Source organism: Anolis carolinensis, chromosome 1 (assembly GCF_035594765.1).
Source record: "Anolis carolinensis isolate JA03-04 chromosome 1, rAnoCar3.1.pri, whole genome shotgun sequence".
Lineage (NCBI taxonomy): Eukaryota > Metazoa > Chordata > Lepidosauria > Squamata > Dactyloidae > Anolis > Anolis carolinensis.
This window is the reverse complement of record NC_085841.1, coordinates 198,959,637-198,974,485: the sequence shown is the minus strand read 5'-3', so window position 1 is coordinate 198,974,485 and position 14,849 is coordinate 198,959,637. Positions and strand designations below refer to the sequence as shown.

Below are 14,849 nucleotides of genomic sequence, written 5' to 3'. Positions count from 1 at the left end.
TGGTCTGACCAAGGCAGAATAGAGGGGGAGCATGACTTCCCTGGATCTAGACGTTATTCCCCTATTGATGCAGGCCAAAATCCCATTGGCTTTTTTAGCTGCCGCATCACATTGTAGGCTCATGTTTAACTTGTTGTCCACGAGGACTCCAAGATCTTTTTCGCACACACTGCTGTCAAGCCAGGCGTCCCCCATTCTGTATCTTTGATTTCCATTTTTTCTGCCGAAGTGAAGTATCTTGCATTTGTCCCTGTTGAACTTCATTTTGTTAGTTTCGGCCCATCTCTCTAGTCTGTCAAGATCGTTTTGAATTCTGCTCCTGTCTTCTGGAGTGTTAGCTATCCCTCCGAGTTTGGTGTCATCTCCAAACTTGATGATCGTGCCTTCTAACCCTTCGTCTAAGTCGTTAATAAAGATGTTGAACAGAACCGGGCCCAGGACGGAGCCCTGCGGCACTCCACTTGTCACTTCTTTCCATGATGAAGACGACGCATTGGTGAGCACCCTTTGGGTTCGTTCGCTTAGCCAATTACAGATCCACCTAACCGTAGTTTTGTCTAGCCCACATTTTACTAGTTTGTTTGCCAGAAGGTCGTGGGGGACTTTGTCGAAGGCCTTACTGAAATCCAGGTACGCTACATCCACGGCATTCCCTGTATCGACCCAACTCGTAACTCTATCGAAAAAAGAGATCAGATTAGTCTGGCATGACTTGTTTTTGGTAAATCCGTGTTGACTATTAGCAATGACCGCATTTGTTTCTAAGTGTTTGCAGACCACTTCCTTAATGATCTTTTCCAGAATCTTGCCTGGTATTGATGTGAGGCTGACCGGACGGTAATTGTTTGGGTCGTTCTTTTTTCCCTTCTTGAAGATAGGGACCACATTCGCCCTCCTCCAATCTGCTGGGACTTCTCCTGTTCTCCAAGAACTCTCGAAGATGATTGCCAGTGGTTCTGAAATAACTTCCGCTAGTTCCTTCAATACTCTTGGATGTAGCTGATCTGGCCCTGGGGACTTGAATTCGTTTAGAGTGGCCAGGTGTTCCTGGACAACTTGTTTCCCTATTTGGGGTTGGATTTCCCCCAATCCTTCGTCCATTCCATGTTGCTGAGGTTGAAGATGGCTTTCTTTTTGTGAGAAGACCGAGGCAAAGAAGGCATTAAGCAGTTCTGCCTTTTCCCTATCCCCTGTCACCATCACCCCATCTACTCCTTGCAGTGGCCCTATCGCCTCCTTTTTCTTCCTTTTTCTACCAACATAAGCAAAAAAACCTTTTTTGTTGTTTTTTATGTCCCTGGCAAGCCTGAGCTCATTTTGCGCTTTAGCCTTGCGAACCTTTTCCCTACAGGAGTTGGCTATACGTTTGAATTCTTCTTTGGTGATTTCTCCCCTTTTCCACTTCTTGTGCATGTCACTTTTGAGCTTTAGCTCAGTTAGAAGTTCTTTGGACATCCATTCTGGCTTCTTTGCACTTGTCTTATTTTTCTTCTTTGTTGGCACTGTTTGCATTTGCGCCTTGAGTATTTCACTTTTGAAAAACTCCCATCCATCCTTAACTCCCTTGTTTTTTAATATCGGCGTCCATGGAATGCCGCTCAGTAATTCCTTCATTTTTTGGAAGTCAGCTCTCTTAAAGTCCAGAATGCGTGTTTGACTTGTCTTAGTTTCAGCATTCCTTTGTATTGCAAACTGCAGGAGCACATGGTCACTTGCCCCTAAGGATCCAACCACTTCAACTGTATTGATCAGGTCTTCCACATTTGTTAAGATTAGATCAAGAGTTGCTGATCCCCTTGTTGCCTCTTCTACCTTCTGGACCATAAAATTATCTGCAAGGCAAGTGAGGAATTTGTTGGACTTTGTACTCTTGGCTGAGTTTGTTTTCCAGCAGATATCGGGATAATTGAAATCGCCCATGACTACTATATCTCTTCTTTGTGCCTGTTTGGTCAGCTGTTGACAGAAGGCTTCATCAAGTCCTTCATCCTGACTCGGAGGTCTGTAGTAGACACCCACGACAAGATCTTTTTGAGTCCCGGTTCCCTTGATTCTTATCCAGATGCTTTCAAGCTGGTTTCCCGGATTACAGTCTTGCATTTCTTCTGCAACGTAACTGTTTTTGACATATAAAGCTACTCCCCCTCCTCTCCCCTTTGTTCTATTTCTGTGAAAGAGGTTATAGCCCTCAATGGTTAAATTCCAGTGATGGGAGTCATCCCACCAGGTTTCAGTGATGCCTATGACATCGTATGTGTGGTGCTGTGCTAGGAGTTGGAGTTCGTCTTGCTTATTTCCCATGCTCTGAGCATTAGTGTAAAGACATGTAAGCCCCTGTGACCTCCCCTCGAACTGTTTATTTGGGATTATTGTGCTCTCTGTACTTGGTCCTTGCTGTGTTTGTGCAGCCCTCCGTTTAGCCTTACGGCGGTTCCCTGTGGTCGTGGGTAATATAGTGTTCGCCAGGCTGTTGTTCCCCTCCCCCAGTGGATTTAGTTTAAAGTGCGCCTGATGAGGTTTGTGAGTCTGTGTGCAAAAAGATGTTTTCCTACTTGTGTGAGATGCACCCCATCGCTTGCCAGTAGTCCATCCTCTTGGAAGAGTAGACCATGGTCAAGGAAGCCAAAATGCTCCTCTTGACACCATTTTCTGAGCCAGTTATTGACCTGTACTATTTTTCCGGCCCTTGTAGAGCCATGTCCTACAACGGGGAGGAGGGATGAAAAGATCACATGTACATTATACAGTTTTAGCTTTGTTCCCAGAGCTCGAAAATCATTTGTGATCTTTTGAAAAGTATGCCTAGCGGTGTCATTGGTACCTACATGAATCAACATAAGGTGGGGAGGGTGATGGGGCTTTAGGAGCCTGCTGAGCCTCTGAGTGATATGGTGTATTTTTGCCCCCGGGAGGCAGCATGTTTCTCGAGCCATCCCATCCGGTCTGGAAATGATGGCTTCCGTTCCTCTAAGGAGGGAGTCACCTACTACCAAGACCTGTTTCCTTTGAGGATTGACAGGGTCCCTTTTGTGCAAGACAGTGTGTATGTCCCCTGAAGAGTGTTCCTGTTGAAGTGAATCATGTAGGTGTAAAGTGTTGTCCTCCTCCTCAACATCCCCAGTGCATTCATCAATGACAATCCATTGAGATACATCCGAGAGCCCATTACTCTCCCAAGGATGTTCCTGTTGCTCCTGGTCTATGATTGGGGATGGAGCATTTGCATGATTACATAAGTGTGACTGTGGTGATGCACTGTCCCTGTCAGGGCTATCCCCTGCGCATTGATCCAGGATGGTCCACTGAGTGGTATCTAAGAAACTGTGGTCCTCCACAAGATGTGTTTCCTGATTGTATGTTAATGATGTAAGAATTTCAAATCTGTTGTGTAAATGCAGCTGAGCAGAGGAGTTCTGTGGAGGCTGCCTGGTCCTGCGTCTCCTTCTATGGGTGACCTCCTTCCAAGCCTGAGGGTTGTCTACCTTTGAGTTGATCTCCCCATAAGGTTCCTGATCATGGTCTTGGTGGTGTTGGTGTGATGCAGGCTGCTGATCTACAGCAGCGTGTTGTGCAGTGTCCAAGAAGAGCTCGAGTGCCTGAATGTCCTTAAGGGTCTTAATACGGTGCTCGAGCTGTTGGATCCTCTGCTCCATCAGAGTCATCTGTTTGCATTTGGAGCAGATGTAGTTGTCTAGTTTTTGTGTGAAAAAGCGGAACATGCCACAGCTGGTGCATGTGATGGGAATGTTTTGCTTTTGTTGCATCTCTTGGTGAGCGATCCTGGCCTAGTGATTGCTGTACTTTTTTAGGTGTCTTGAAGCAAGTCTACACTGCATGTTACATTACATTAGTAGTGCTTAAATTAAATTACAGTAGAGTCTCACTTATCCAAGCTAAACGGGCCAGCAGAACCTTGGATAAGCGAATACCTTGGATAATAAGGAGGGATTTAAAAAAGCCTATTAAACATCAAATTAGGTTGTGATTTTACAAATTAAGCACCAAAACATCATGTTATACAACAAATTTTGACAGAAAAAGTAGTTCAATATGCAGTAATGTTATGTTGTAATTACTGTATTTATGAATTTAGCACCAAAATATCATGATATATTGAAAACATTGACAACAAAAATGGCTTGGATAATCCAGAACCTTGGATAAGTGAGACTACTGTATATAAAAAAATTTTTTTCATGTCAGGAGAAACTAGAGATACTGCAAGTCGCTTCTGGTGTGAGAGAATTGGCCATCTGCAAGGACGTTGCCCAGTGGAAGCCCAGATGCTCTGATGTTTTTGCCATCCTTGTGGGAGGCTTTTCTCATGTCCCCGCATGAGGAGCTGGAGCTGACACAGGGAGCTCATTCACACTCGCCCCGGATTCAAACCGGGAACCTTCAGGTCAGCAACCCAACCTTCAAGTCTGCAGTCTGGCCGGCACAAGGGTTTAACCCATTGCGCCACCGGGGGCTCTATATAAAATAATGAAATAACATCAGATCTCCCCCTACTTGTTTCTTCATCATTAATTTTACTTTCTCCCATCCTAGACCTTCCACAGTTATATAACCCCCCCCCCCCTTTTTTTTTTAAGTTTCCAACAGACTTCACAACCTCTGAGGATGCCTGCCATAGATGTGGGTAATACGTTAGGAGAATGCTTCTGGAACATGGCCATACAGCCCAGAAGACTCATAGCAACCCAGTGATTTTAATGTTTTTCCCCATTTCTGCATGAGACTGGATATAGAGGGGAAAGGTTGTGAGGTTTAAATTTCTTCTAGCTGTGCAGAGTGGTATTAATCCAGATGGTGGTATTCATTGTTGTTGTTGTTATTAGTTCAGTCACTTCTGACTCTTCATGACCTCATGGACCAGCCCACGCCAGAGCTCCCTATCGGCCGTGGCCACCCCAGCTCCTTCAAGGTCAAGCCAGTCACTTCAAAGATACCATCCATCCACATTGCCCTTGGTCGGCCTCTCTTCCTTTTTCCTTCCATTTTTCCCAGCATCATTATCTTTTCCAAGCTTTCTTGTCTTCTCATTATGAGGCCAAAATACTTCATCTCTGCCTGTGATATCCTTCCCTCCAGTGAGGAGTTGGGCATTATTTCCTGGAGGATGGACTGGTTGGATCTTCTTGTGGTCCAAGGCACTCTCAGAATTTTCCTTCAACACCACAGTTCAAAAGCGTCTATCTTCCTTCACTCAGCTTTCCTTATGATCCAACTTTTGCATCCATTGTTTACTATGGGGAGTACCATTGTTTTAACTATGTGGACCTTTGTTGCCAGTGTGATGTCTCTACTCTTCACTATTTTATCCGGTTGGTCATTGCTCTCCTTCCAAGAAGTAAATGTCGCCTAATTTCCTGGCTGCAGTCTGCGTCTGCAGTCAACTTTGCGTCTAGAAATACAAAGTCTGTCACTGCCTCCACTTTTTCTCCCTCTATTTGCCAGTTATCCATCAGTCTGGTTGCCATCATCTTGGTTTTCTTGATGTTTAGCTCCAACCCAGGTTTTTCATTTTCTTCTTTCACCTTAGTGATAAGGCTCCTCAGCTACTCGTCACTTTCAACCATCAGAGTGGTATCATCTGCATATCTAAGGTTGTTAATGTTTCTTCTAGCAATTTTAACTCCAGTCTTGGATTCTTCAAGCCCCGCATGTTGCATGATGTTTTCTGCATACAAGTTGAATATGTATGGTGGGAGTATAAAACCCTGCCGTACTCCTTTCCCAATCTTGAACCAGTCTGTTGTTCTGTGGTCTGTTCCTACTGTTGCTACTTGTTAATAATACAGATTCCTCAGGAGACAGGCAAGGTGACTTGGTATCCCCATACCACCAAGAACATGCCATAGTTTATTATGATCCACACAGTCAAAGGCTTTAGGATAGTCGATAAAACAGAAATAAACGTTTTTCTTAAACTCCCTGCCTTCCTTCATTATCCAGCGGGTATTGGTAATTTGGTCTCTCGTTCCTCTGCCTTTTCTAAACCCAGCTTGGACATCTGGCAACTCTCGCTCCATGTATTGCTGGAGTCTGCCTTGCAGGATCTTGAGCATTACCTTACTGGCATGTGAAATAAGTCCCACTTTACGAATGTTTGAGCATTCTTTAGCTTGCATGCATACTTACTCAGAAATAATCTAGTCAGTGAGAGGCTGAGCAGCCTGTAAGGTATGTATTTAATGTAGTAGATAGGGAGCCTTGCCCCACATCCTCCAGGGTAGATGCAGGTGTGGTTAAAAATCCTGGAATACACCTAAACCTTCTACTCATGTCCTCATCCTTGCATTAGTTCAATACATGGATCCTTTTCTATATTACACGAGTGAAAAGAATCCAAGGGTCAGTCAAACTATGACTAAGTTAGCCTTGCCCCTAATGTGATATAGCTTCTTGTTTTATGTGTACTCACTCTGCTCGTGTTTCAGCCTCAATCATGTCTGGGTTTTTTCGGTAGAGAACTGTGATGCAGGCAACATTGTCATAGAATGCAGCATAATGTATAGGCAGCCATCCCCGGTGGTCAGGTATGCGGTAGTCTGCTTTTAAGGCCAGGAGGAAATGAAGTGCTTCAAGGGAACTACACTGAGCTGCCAGATGCAAAGCAGTAGGACCTGTTGTTAGTAAGTCAGAAGATGCAATAGAATTAGCTGTGTGGTCCTGGTGTATTAAAGGTCCCTTCTATACTGCCATATAATCCAGATTATCAAAGCAGGTAATACAGGTAATTATCTGCCTTGAACTGGATTATATCTACACTGCCATATAACCCAGTTCAAAACATATAATATGGATTTTATATGGCAGTTTAGAAGGGGTCTAAATTTGCACAATATAGCAAGCATTTCCAGTCATTTAAAGAATGTTCTCTTATATCAATCATGTCTTCTTTTCATAGAAGACATACATGGATATGACTTTTCTTCTTCCAAAGTGTACATTTCATTATTGTGTTATTTGACTTTGGAGATATAGCATGTGGATGTCTTGGTAAAGCCAAATTCTGAAACACTCCCTAGCTTTTATTATTCACTCATTCTATATCCCACCATTTATTGTGGGTTTTCAGGGTAGTGGGCAGATAATAAATCATTTCGGCCCCTTCTACACTGCCATACAATCCAGATTATCAAAGTCGATAATGCACATTATCTTCTTTGAACTGGATTATATGAGGCCCCTTCCACACTGCCATATATAATCCTGATTATCCACTTTGAACTGGGTTATATGGCAGTGGAGGCTCATATAATCCAGATAATGTGGATTATCTGATTTGATAATCTGGAATATATGGCAGTGTAGAAGAGGCCTAAATCTAGACTGCCACATAATCCAGTTAAATCAGATAATCTGGATTTTATTTGGCAGTGTAGAAGGGGCCCAAAAGAAATATAGGTTAAAATAATACAATATCTTTAAAAGGAAAAACATCTGTAAAATATGACATGTTTAATTTGTGCATGCAGCCGTGAAACTGGCAAAAGACTCATACTTTAATCATTCAAACAAAGCAAAATGTTTGTTTTAAACGAGTGCAGAAGACATGTACAAAGCACTTTTTACAACATTAAAAACATTGATAGGTAGCCCTTAATAACGATGTTATTTAGAAACAAAACAACCCATCTTCGGGAATCTTTCCCACAGAACCTACAATATATATATATATCCATCCACCCAATACATATAGGTTTGTATTGGACTTTGGATTCGATCATGCTCAATGTTTTCTATTACAGTAGAGTCTCACTTATCCAACACTCGCTTATCCAGCGTTCTGGATTATCCAACACATTTTTGTAGTCAATGTTTTCAATATATCATTATATTTTGGTGCTAAATTCGTAAATACAGTAATTACTACATAGCATTACTGCCTATTGAACTACTTTTTCTGTCAAATGTGTTGTATAACCTGATGTTTTGGTGCTTAATTTGTAAGATCATAACCTAATTTGATGTTTAATAGGCTTTTCCTTAATCTCTCCTTATTATCCAACATATTCGCTCATCCAACGTTGTGCCGGCCCATTTACGTTGGATAAGCGAGACTCTACTGTATTTGCATGAAAGAAGAAAATGAGGAGGAAAACTGTTCTTGGAGAAGAACATTAAAAATGTGGATCTGTGCATAGATATGTAATCCTACCTATGACATATATAAGTTTCAATTATTCTTAAAGCCAGTGTTTGGACCCTGTGACAGGTTTGCCATTGGTTGGAGTCAAACTGAGGCATAAAAACACTTCCTCTTTCTCCTCTTCCTCTCCTAGGCCATGTTGTATTAATTTTGTTGCAGAAGGATATGTCCAATTGCACTTTTTCCTGCTATGGCCCCCTCCAAAGATCAAGGGCATTAATTCTGCATATTTCAGAACTTGAATGGTAGGCTCCATTCATAAGAATTAATGTTTTTTCCACATTTCTTTATCATTGATTTCACGTACTATGATTTTGGATTAGCTCAGCTATAAATTTCTAGCTGAGTAAGTAGAGATGGCAATCAAATGTGACACCAGTGGATAGACACCAGTTATAGACCTTCTTTATAAACAGGTAGAACAGTCGGAACAAATTACTTTGAACAGGGATTAATAGTAGGGATGTGCTATTTTTCGTTAGTTGTTGCAAGTTGTATCAGGTTCATTAAATTTGTACCTATGAGGCAATATCAGATGCACGGACTTGGCCCGCACCAAAAACTTAAGAATCGAAACTTACCCAATACTTTTTCATTTGCATTTTGTAAACCTTGGAAGCTCCCAAAGTCAGTTTCATTTTCAGCGTAAGCAAGCAAAGCCAAGCCAAAAAGGCTGCCTTTCCTCTTTAAGTTAATGGTCTCTTGCCATTAGTAAAGGGAAGCAGCAGGGAGAAAGCAATGTACACTGGGAAAGGGTCTAAGAAAGCACAGGACTCTGGGAAATGTAGTTTGGGAAGGCAAGGAGCCCTATGGCAGAGAATTCAAAAGGCTTTGCCCTAAACTATATGTCCCAGATTTCTTCTCAGCATCAGAAAGCCCCAATCAGGAGAGGGGAGAGATTTGTTCCTCTGTCGCAGCAGCCAGCCAGAGTTCCAATAAATTGTTGAATCTGCAAAGAGGGGGACTGACTGATACTTCTAGTAAGTAAATCTCTGTGCTTGGCTGGGAAAAAAATCCCTAAATGGAAGTTTTATTGGTTAATATGAGAGACAGTCAATGAGATAGCTATTGTGGCTTTTTTAAAATAAGTTTTTGTCAAAACTTGAAAAAATCCCTAAAATCAGTAGATGTATGAATATTTCTGAAAGTTGGGGAGAATGTCCCCTGTTATCTTGTGTCCCTGTATAGAAAATTCAAGGAGGTAGCTTTTGTAGTTTTCGTTTTAAAATATTGCTTATAAAATCTTCAAAAATTCCCCAGTGATGAATATGTTCTATTATTTTATCAAGTTTCATCCCAATAGCAGTAAAAATGAGGGAGAAAGGAGCTCCTGAAGTTTCCCCACTTGCGCAATTACTGTAACAAAGAGTAACAACATTTTATTATTTTTATTATAGTAATGAAATTTTCACTGGTGGCACAGTGTATTAAAGCGCTGAGCTGCTGAACTTGTGGACTAAAAGGTGCCAGGTTCAAATCCCGGGAGCGGAATGAGCGCCCACTGTTAGCCCTAGCTCCTGCCAACCTAGCAGTTCGAAAACATGCCAATGTGAGTAGATCAATAGGTACTGCTCTGGCGGGAAGGTAATGGCGCTCAATGCAGTCATGCCGGCCACATGATCTTGGAGGTGTCTACGGACAACGCCGGCTCTTCGACTAAGAAATGGAGATGAGCACCAACCCCCAGAGTCGGTCACGGCTGGACTTAACGTCAGGGGAAAACCTTTACCTATACTTTAGAAACACTTTTAAAAAGAAATGCTCTAATTTTGTAATGAGTTTGGAAACATTTTTTCATTGATCCCCAGCCTTAATTAATAGTCATGAGTAGCTTTATCTGGACTGGACTGATATCCCTTCAAAGTCATGTTCCAAATATATTATTACATTTTCACAGTTACAATACAAACACCCACACATCTTGAATGTCTTGACTTTCCACAGATACAGATGAAGCATATGTTTATGTGTCTGCAGATATCTTCACTAAACACACAAACACACAAACTGCAATCCCAATAATGTAATTGTTGCTGTTTATTGAAGGCAATGCTGATTTTATTTAAAACTTACCAGTTTCTTCGTGGGTGGTATCTCTTCTAATGATTCCTAAAATTAAACAGATTCATTTACAGGCCAAATATATAACATGAGATTTTTTTTTATAAGTGTGACACATATTATTAAAAAGATGCATAATTTTTACTAGAATTATAATCATATTGTGGGGCACACATACATACTTGCTATTTAGCCTAAACTGTGCAATTTTCTTATTACCTAGGGACTAGGAATGTGCTTATCGCTATGGTTGCAAAGAGGCTTTGGAAAGGGAAGTAGGTGTTTAGCTCAACTATATGTCTTAGCTGTCAAAGAAATTTTGTTATTATACTCCTTTGGAATTCCTGAGGAAGCTGTAGTATATAGATAGGATAACCCTTAGTAAGGGGCCGCGGTGGCGCAGTGGGTTAAACTGCTGAGCTGCTGAACTTGCTGACCAAAAGGTTGACAGTTTGAATCCACAGAGCAGGATGAGTTCCTGTCATAAGCTCCAGCTTCTACCAACCTAGCAGGTCAAACACATGCAAATGAGAGTAGATCAATAGGTACCCCTTCGGAGGGAAGGTAATGGCCCTCCATGTAGTCATGCCCGCCACATAACCTAGGAGGTGTCTATGGACAACACCGGCTTTTCGGCTTAAAAATGGAAATGAGCACCAATCCCCAGAGTCGGGCACGACTAGATTTAATGTCAAGAGGAAATCTTTACCTTTACCTTTTACTCATCCCTAGTAATAAGTGAGCTTAATATATCTTGAGTCAATATACAGTAATCTATAAGTTTAAATAAAGTTTTCTATACCATCTTCTGATTTTGTGAATCAGGTCACTTGTGAGATGCTTTCCTTTCTAACAGTTTCAGGACTTCGACAGTTCAACGCCTACTTTCACAGGACAGATTTCAGTTTCTGCCCAATAGTACTGTAACCAGATAGTATTCTTAACCAAGAGAATTTCCAGGGTTTTTTTTTTTCCACACAAAAACGATCACTATCTCTTTACAAGTATTTTGCTCACTGACCGCCGGACTTAGCTCAGCAGGCTAAACTACTGTGCTGCAGAAAATCAGCAGTTCAAGTCCAGGTCAGGGTGAGCACCCACCATCAGCCCCTGCCCATCTAGCAGATCAAAAATCAGAAATGTGGGTACCACCTTTTTAAAAGCAGGGAGGTTATAAAAGACTTCTATAAGGCAATTCGGCCTGGAGGACATCTAAGGGTGACAAAGCTCTTTGGGATGGAAGATTGAGCAACAGCACCCCCCTATGACCGGAGTCGAGCACAGCCTCTAGATGCCGGAAATGGGAAAAGATGGGAAAAGCCTTTATTTCTGACTATGTATTGTCTGTCCTTGTTAGCTGTATAATGGCACTGAATGTTTGCTATATGTGTTCTGTAATATACGCTGAGTCCACTCGGGGAGATAGAGCAGAATATAAATAAAGTATATTATTAATATTCTCTTTGGGGAATAAATATGCTTAATGACTTGTGATTTATTTATTTTTGGTCACATAATGGGCTTGCATTTTGCAACCATGGAAAGCAAGGCAACAGTTCCCATCTGATCAACGTATACTAAGTGAGTGACTTTATCTACATTTGTAGGAAATTTGTGGGCAATGCCTTTAAAATTTCAACTCTAGCGATTCTTAAAACTAGTTCAATTTTATTATATGCAATGTATTATAAATACTTTAGAGGTTAACAAATGATTTATGACTTACCTTTTGCATCAGGTTTCTGGGCATGTTTTCCTAAAACAAAATATACCAGTAGTTACGTTTTTGGTTACTACTTCTTCTTTCTCTCTCTCTCTCTCTCTTTTTTTTTTAGTACACATTAGCTTATTTGCCCAAATGATAACCGCAACAAGAAAACACTTCAATTTAGGCAACGTATTTATAAATCATACACATTTATTGGAAACAAAAGAACAATAAGAATTACAATCTCGCTTGAGAATGCTCTGCGTTATTGCATGTAGACATTCTGCTTGCTTCATTCAAATTCCACCCAAGCATTTGAAGCCTCATATGTGATCAATTTGGGGATGTTAATATTTGACTATTTACAAGTGAGAATGAATAATTTCCCCAGTTATCTTTCCACCGCAGAGAAAATAATATTTCTGCAGTATTCACATTCATCTTGGGATATTATTATGTTCAAAAGTACACATGTTTCTGAGTTTTTTGTGGAAAAATACTGTTTCAAATCAGCTAGGAGTGGCTTTTAATGAAAGGTTGCTGCTTCCTAGAATATGGGGCATGTGTGTGTTTTAATGGCATATGTTTTGATCCAGTTTTCATTTTTTGATAATTAAATCTCATTTTAACATTTGTATCTTGTGGATTTTTATTGATGTGTTTTTTAATTTGTTGTACATCATGTTGATGTCAAACTAGATCTGAACAACAACAACAACATTAATAATATAGGAAATCACTGGAAGAGGTTGTGAGGATATTTTGTGAGAGAGCTCATGGCATGCAGCTGGCATTCAGCCCTATTTCTTCTTTTCGGGAAACCCAGAAGCAATGAAAGGGTCCCTACTGAGGAGGTACCTACTAACTGAGAAAGTTTTAGAAAGAACAATGCAGTATCTCAAATACTCTGATAGAAAAGGAAGGAAATTACCCACTTCAGGCATGCTTAAAGTCATTTGAGAATCAAGAAAAGGAAGAAATGCCACAGCAGAGGCGTTTTCTCCTGCTATAGTTTCTTCAATCAGAGTTTTAGAGTCCCTCTGTTTTCAAAAGCGAGAAGAATTACAAAAATATGCAAGCCTCATAAATTCTCTGCTGCAGGTTTCGGCTGCCAATGCAAAAGATTTTTTCCTGAGGCAAAGAACGAGGTAGAGTCTCCACTTTTAAAGGAGCTATTCACGATAAGGAAACTATAAGAGGGAAGGGGTTCAGCACCTTGGATAGCTCACTTGAGATTCCATCTAAGCTCAATTAGATTGGTGATTGAATCCTCCTTCATCACTGGCAGTATTACCCTATATAACATGATTTTTATTCCTGGGTTATAAATGTCATTTCCTAATTGGTTCTTTCATTAAAAAATGGAAAAAGTTTATTAAAACTTTGTTTTTGCGGGACATCTTGCAGTTCGTGGCAGGCACAGAAATGAAGTTTCTGGAGTATAACAACAACTTTCAAAATATATACTGCACAATTAAACAGGAAATAACACTTTCAAACCAGGAACAGAAAATGTTTTAAATTTTGTTACATAGTGTTATAGAATCTTTCCTTAGACATGGCAGCAAGGCTCTAGTGCAGTGGTTCTCAACCTGTGGTCTATGGACCACCAGTGGTCCCCAGGAACTAAAATATAGTCCATGGTCTCACCATTACTACACCATTGCAACAAGAGCAACTGGTCTCGCGAAACCCTTTTGTAGTGCTGAAGCAATGGGGTGTGACAACAAGCCTCCTGACTGCTGCTTCTCCTCTTCCTCCTTCCCCCATGTGGTGCCTGGAAGCCTCGGTGTCTTCGTTTTTAGGCCTGTTCCTGGGGTTATTTGGGGTGCTGATTCAGAAAATTGCATTGAATAGACCACTTCAGCTCTAGATTATTAAATATGGGTTTCTGTGGGCGAGCAGAAAGGATGGCAAATGTTCTGTATCGGAAACTAGAGCTGATGTGATCTATCCAATGCAATTTTCTGAATCAGCACCCCAGATAACCCAGGAACAGACCTAAAAATGAAGACGCCATAAGGAATGGCTCTGTTCAGGGGAAGGGAGGAAGAATATATCCTCATGCATACCCTCATACCCCCAAATACCCTAATGCATACCCTCATGAAGCCAGAAGCTGGAAAAATGTTAAATAGCCTCTATTGTTTGTCTGTATATGTGGTATGTCTGATAATGGCATTGAATGTTTGCCATGTATATGTGCATTGTAATTCTCCCTGAGCCCCCTTCGGGGAGAGAAGGGAGGAATATAAATACTGTAAATATATAAATAAAATAAATAACCAAACTGAATCTAATATTCACCAACAACTGATTCGTAAACCTTTTAATGTTGGAGAGTGGTCTCTGGTCAAAGTGGTCCCTGGTCAAAAAAAGGTTGGGAACCACTGGTCTAGTGTAAGGCAAGAGCTTTTGTCCTCTCCTCACATCTCAGGATATATTGCCTGAAACAACTGACACACTCAGCATTGTGTTAGGGTTGGCCCTGTTCAGAAGATAGTATGTCTTACCTTGGCTGATTGGTATGCTTCGCCTCTGATTCATAGCTAGGGACGATTTAACCACCTGACATATAATTGCCACCCAGTTGTAGATAGCAGCATGGTGGATCAGTGAATAACCATGTTCATCTGTTGTAGTAAGACTAGAGATGGAGGTCTTGCGACAAAAGGTAAGGAAGACGGCAGCCAGTCCTCTTTCCGCGGCAGCTTTCATGCCATACGACAGACTCTAAAACCATACCATGTGCAAGAGACATTGGGAGGAAAACAACAACAACAACAACAGCAGCAGCAGCATATAAAATTTCAGTTCCATTATTTACACTTATCGGAAGAAACTGTGTTTAATTTTATTTTGTCATTGACAAAATAAAATTCAAATTTAAAGCCAAGATATAAAAGAGGAGGAGACTCCTGT

The 14,849-nt window shown here is 41.0% G+C and overlaps 1 protein-coding gene across 7 annotated transcripts in view; it reads right to left on the bottom strand.

Annotated features, from left to right (window-relative positions):
- The window catches only part of ankar (ankyrin and armadillo repeat containing), a 75,001-nt gene that overhangs the window by 34,260 nt on the left and 25,892 nt on the right, over window positions 1-14,849 (bottom strand). For all 7 annotated transcript variants that reach the window (XM_062963617.1, XM_062963589.1, XM_062963583.1 and 4 more), the window contains 4 exons: window positions 14,441-14,660; window positions 11,946-11,975; window positions 10,232-10,267; window positions 6,428-6,629 (listed from right to left, as the gene is read on the bottom strand). In XM_062963617.1, the coding sequence (XP_062819687.1) occupies window positions 6,428-6,629; window positions 10,232-10,267; window positions 11,946-11,975; window positions 14,441-14,660 (488 nt within the window). The remainder of the gene's footprint in view (window positions 1-6,427; window positions 6,630-10,231; window positions 10,268-11,945; window positions 11,976-14,440; window positions 14,661-14,849) is intronic.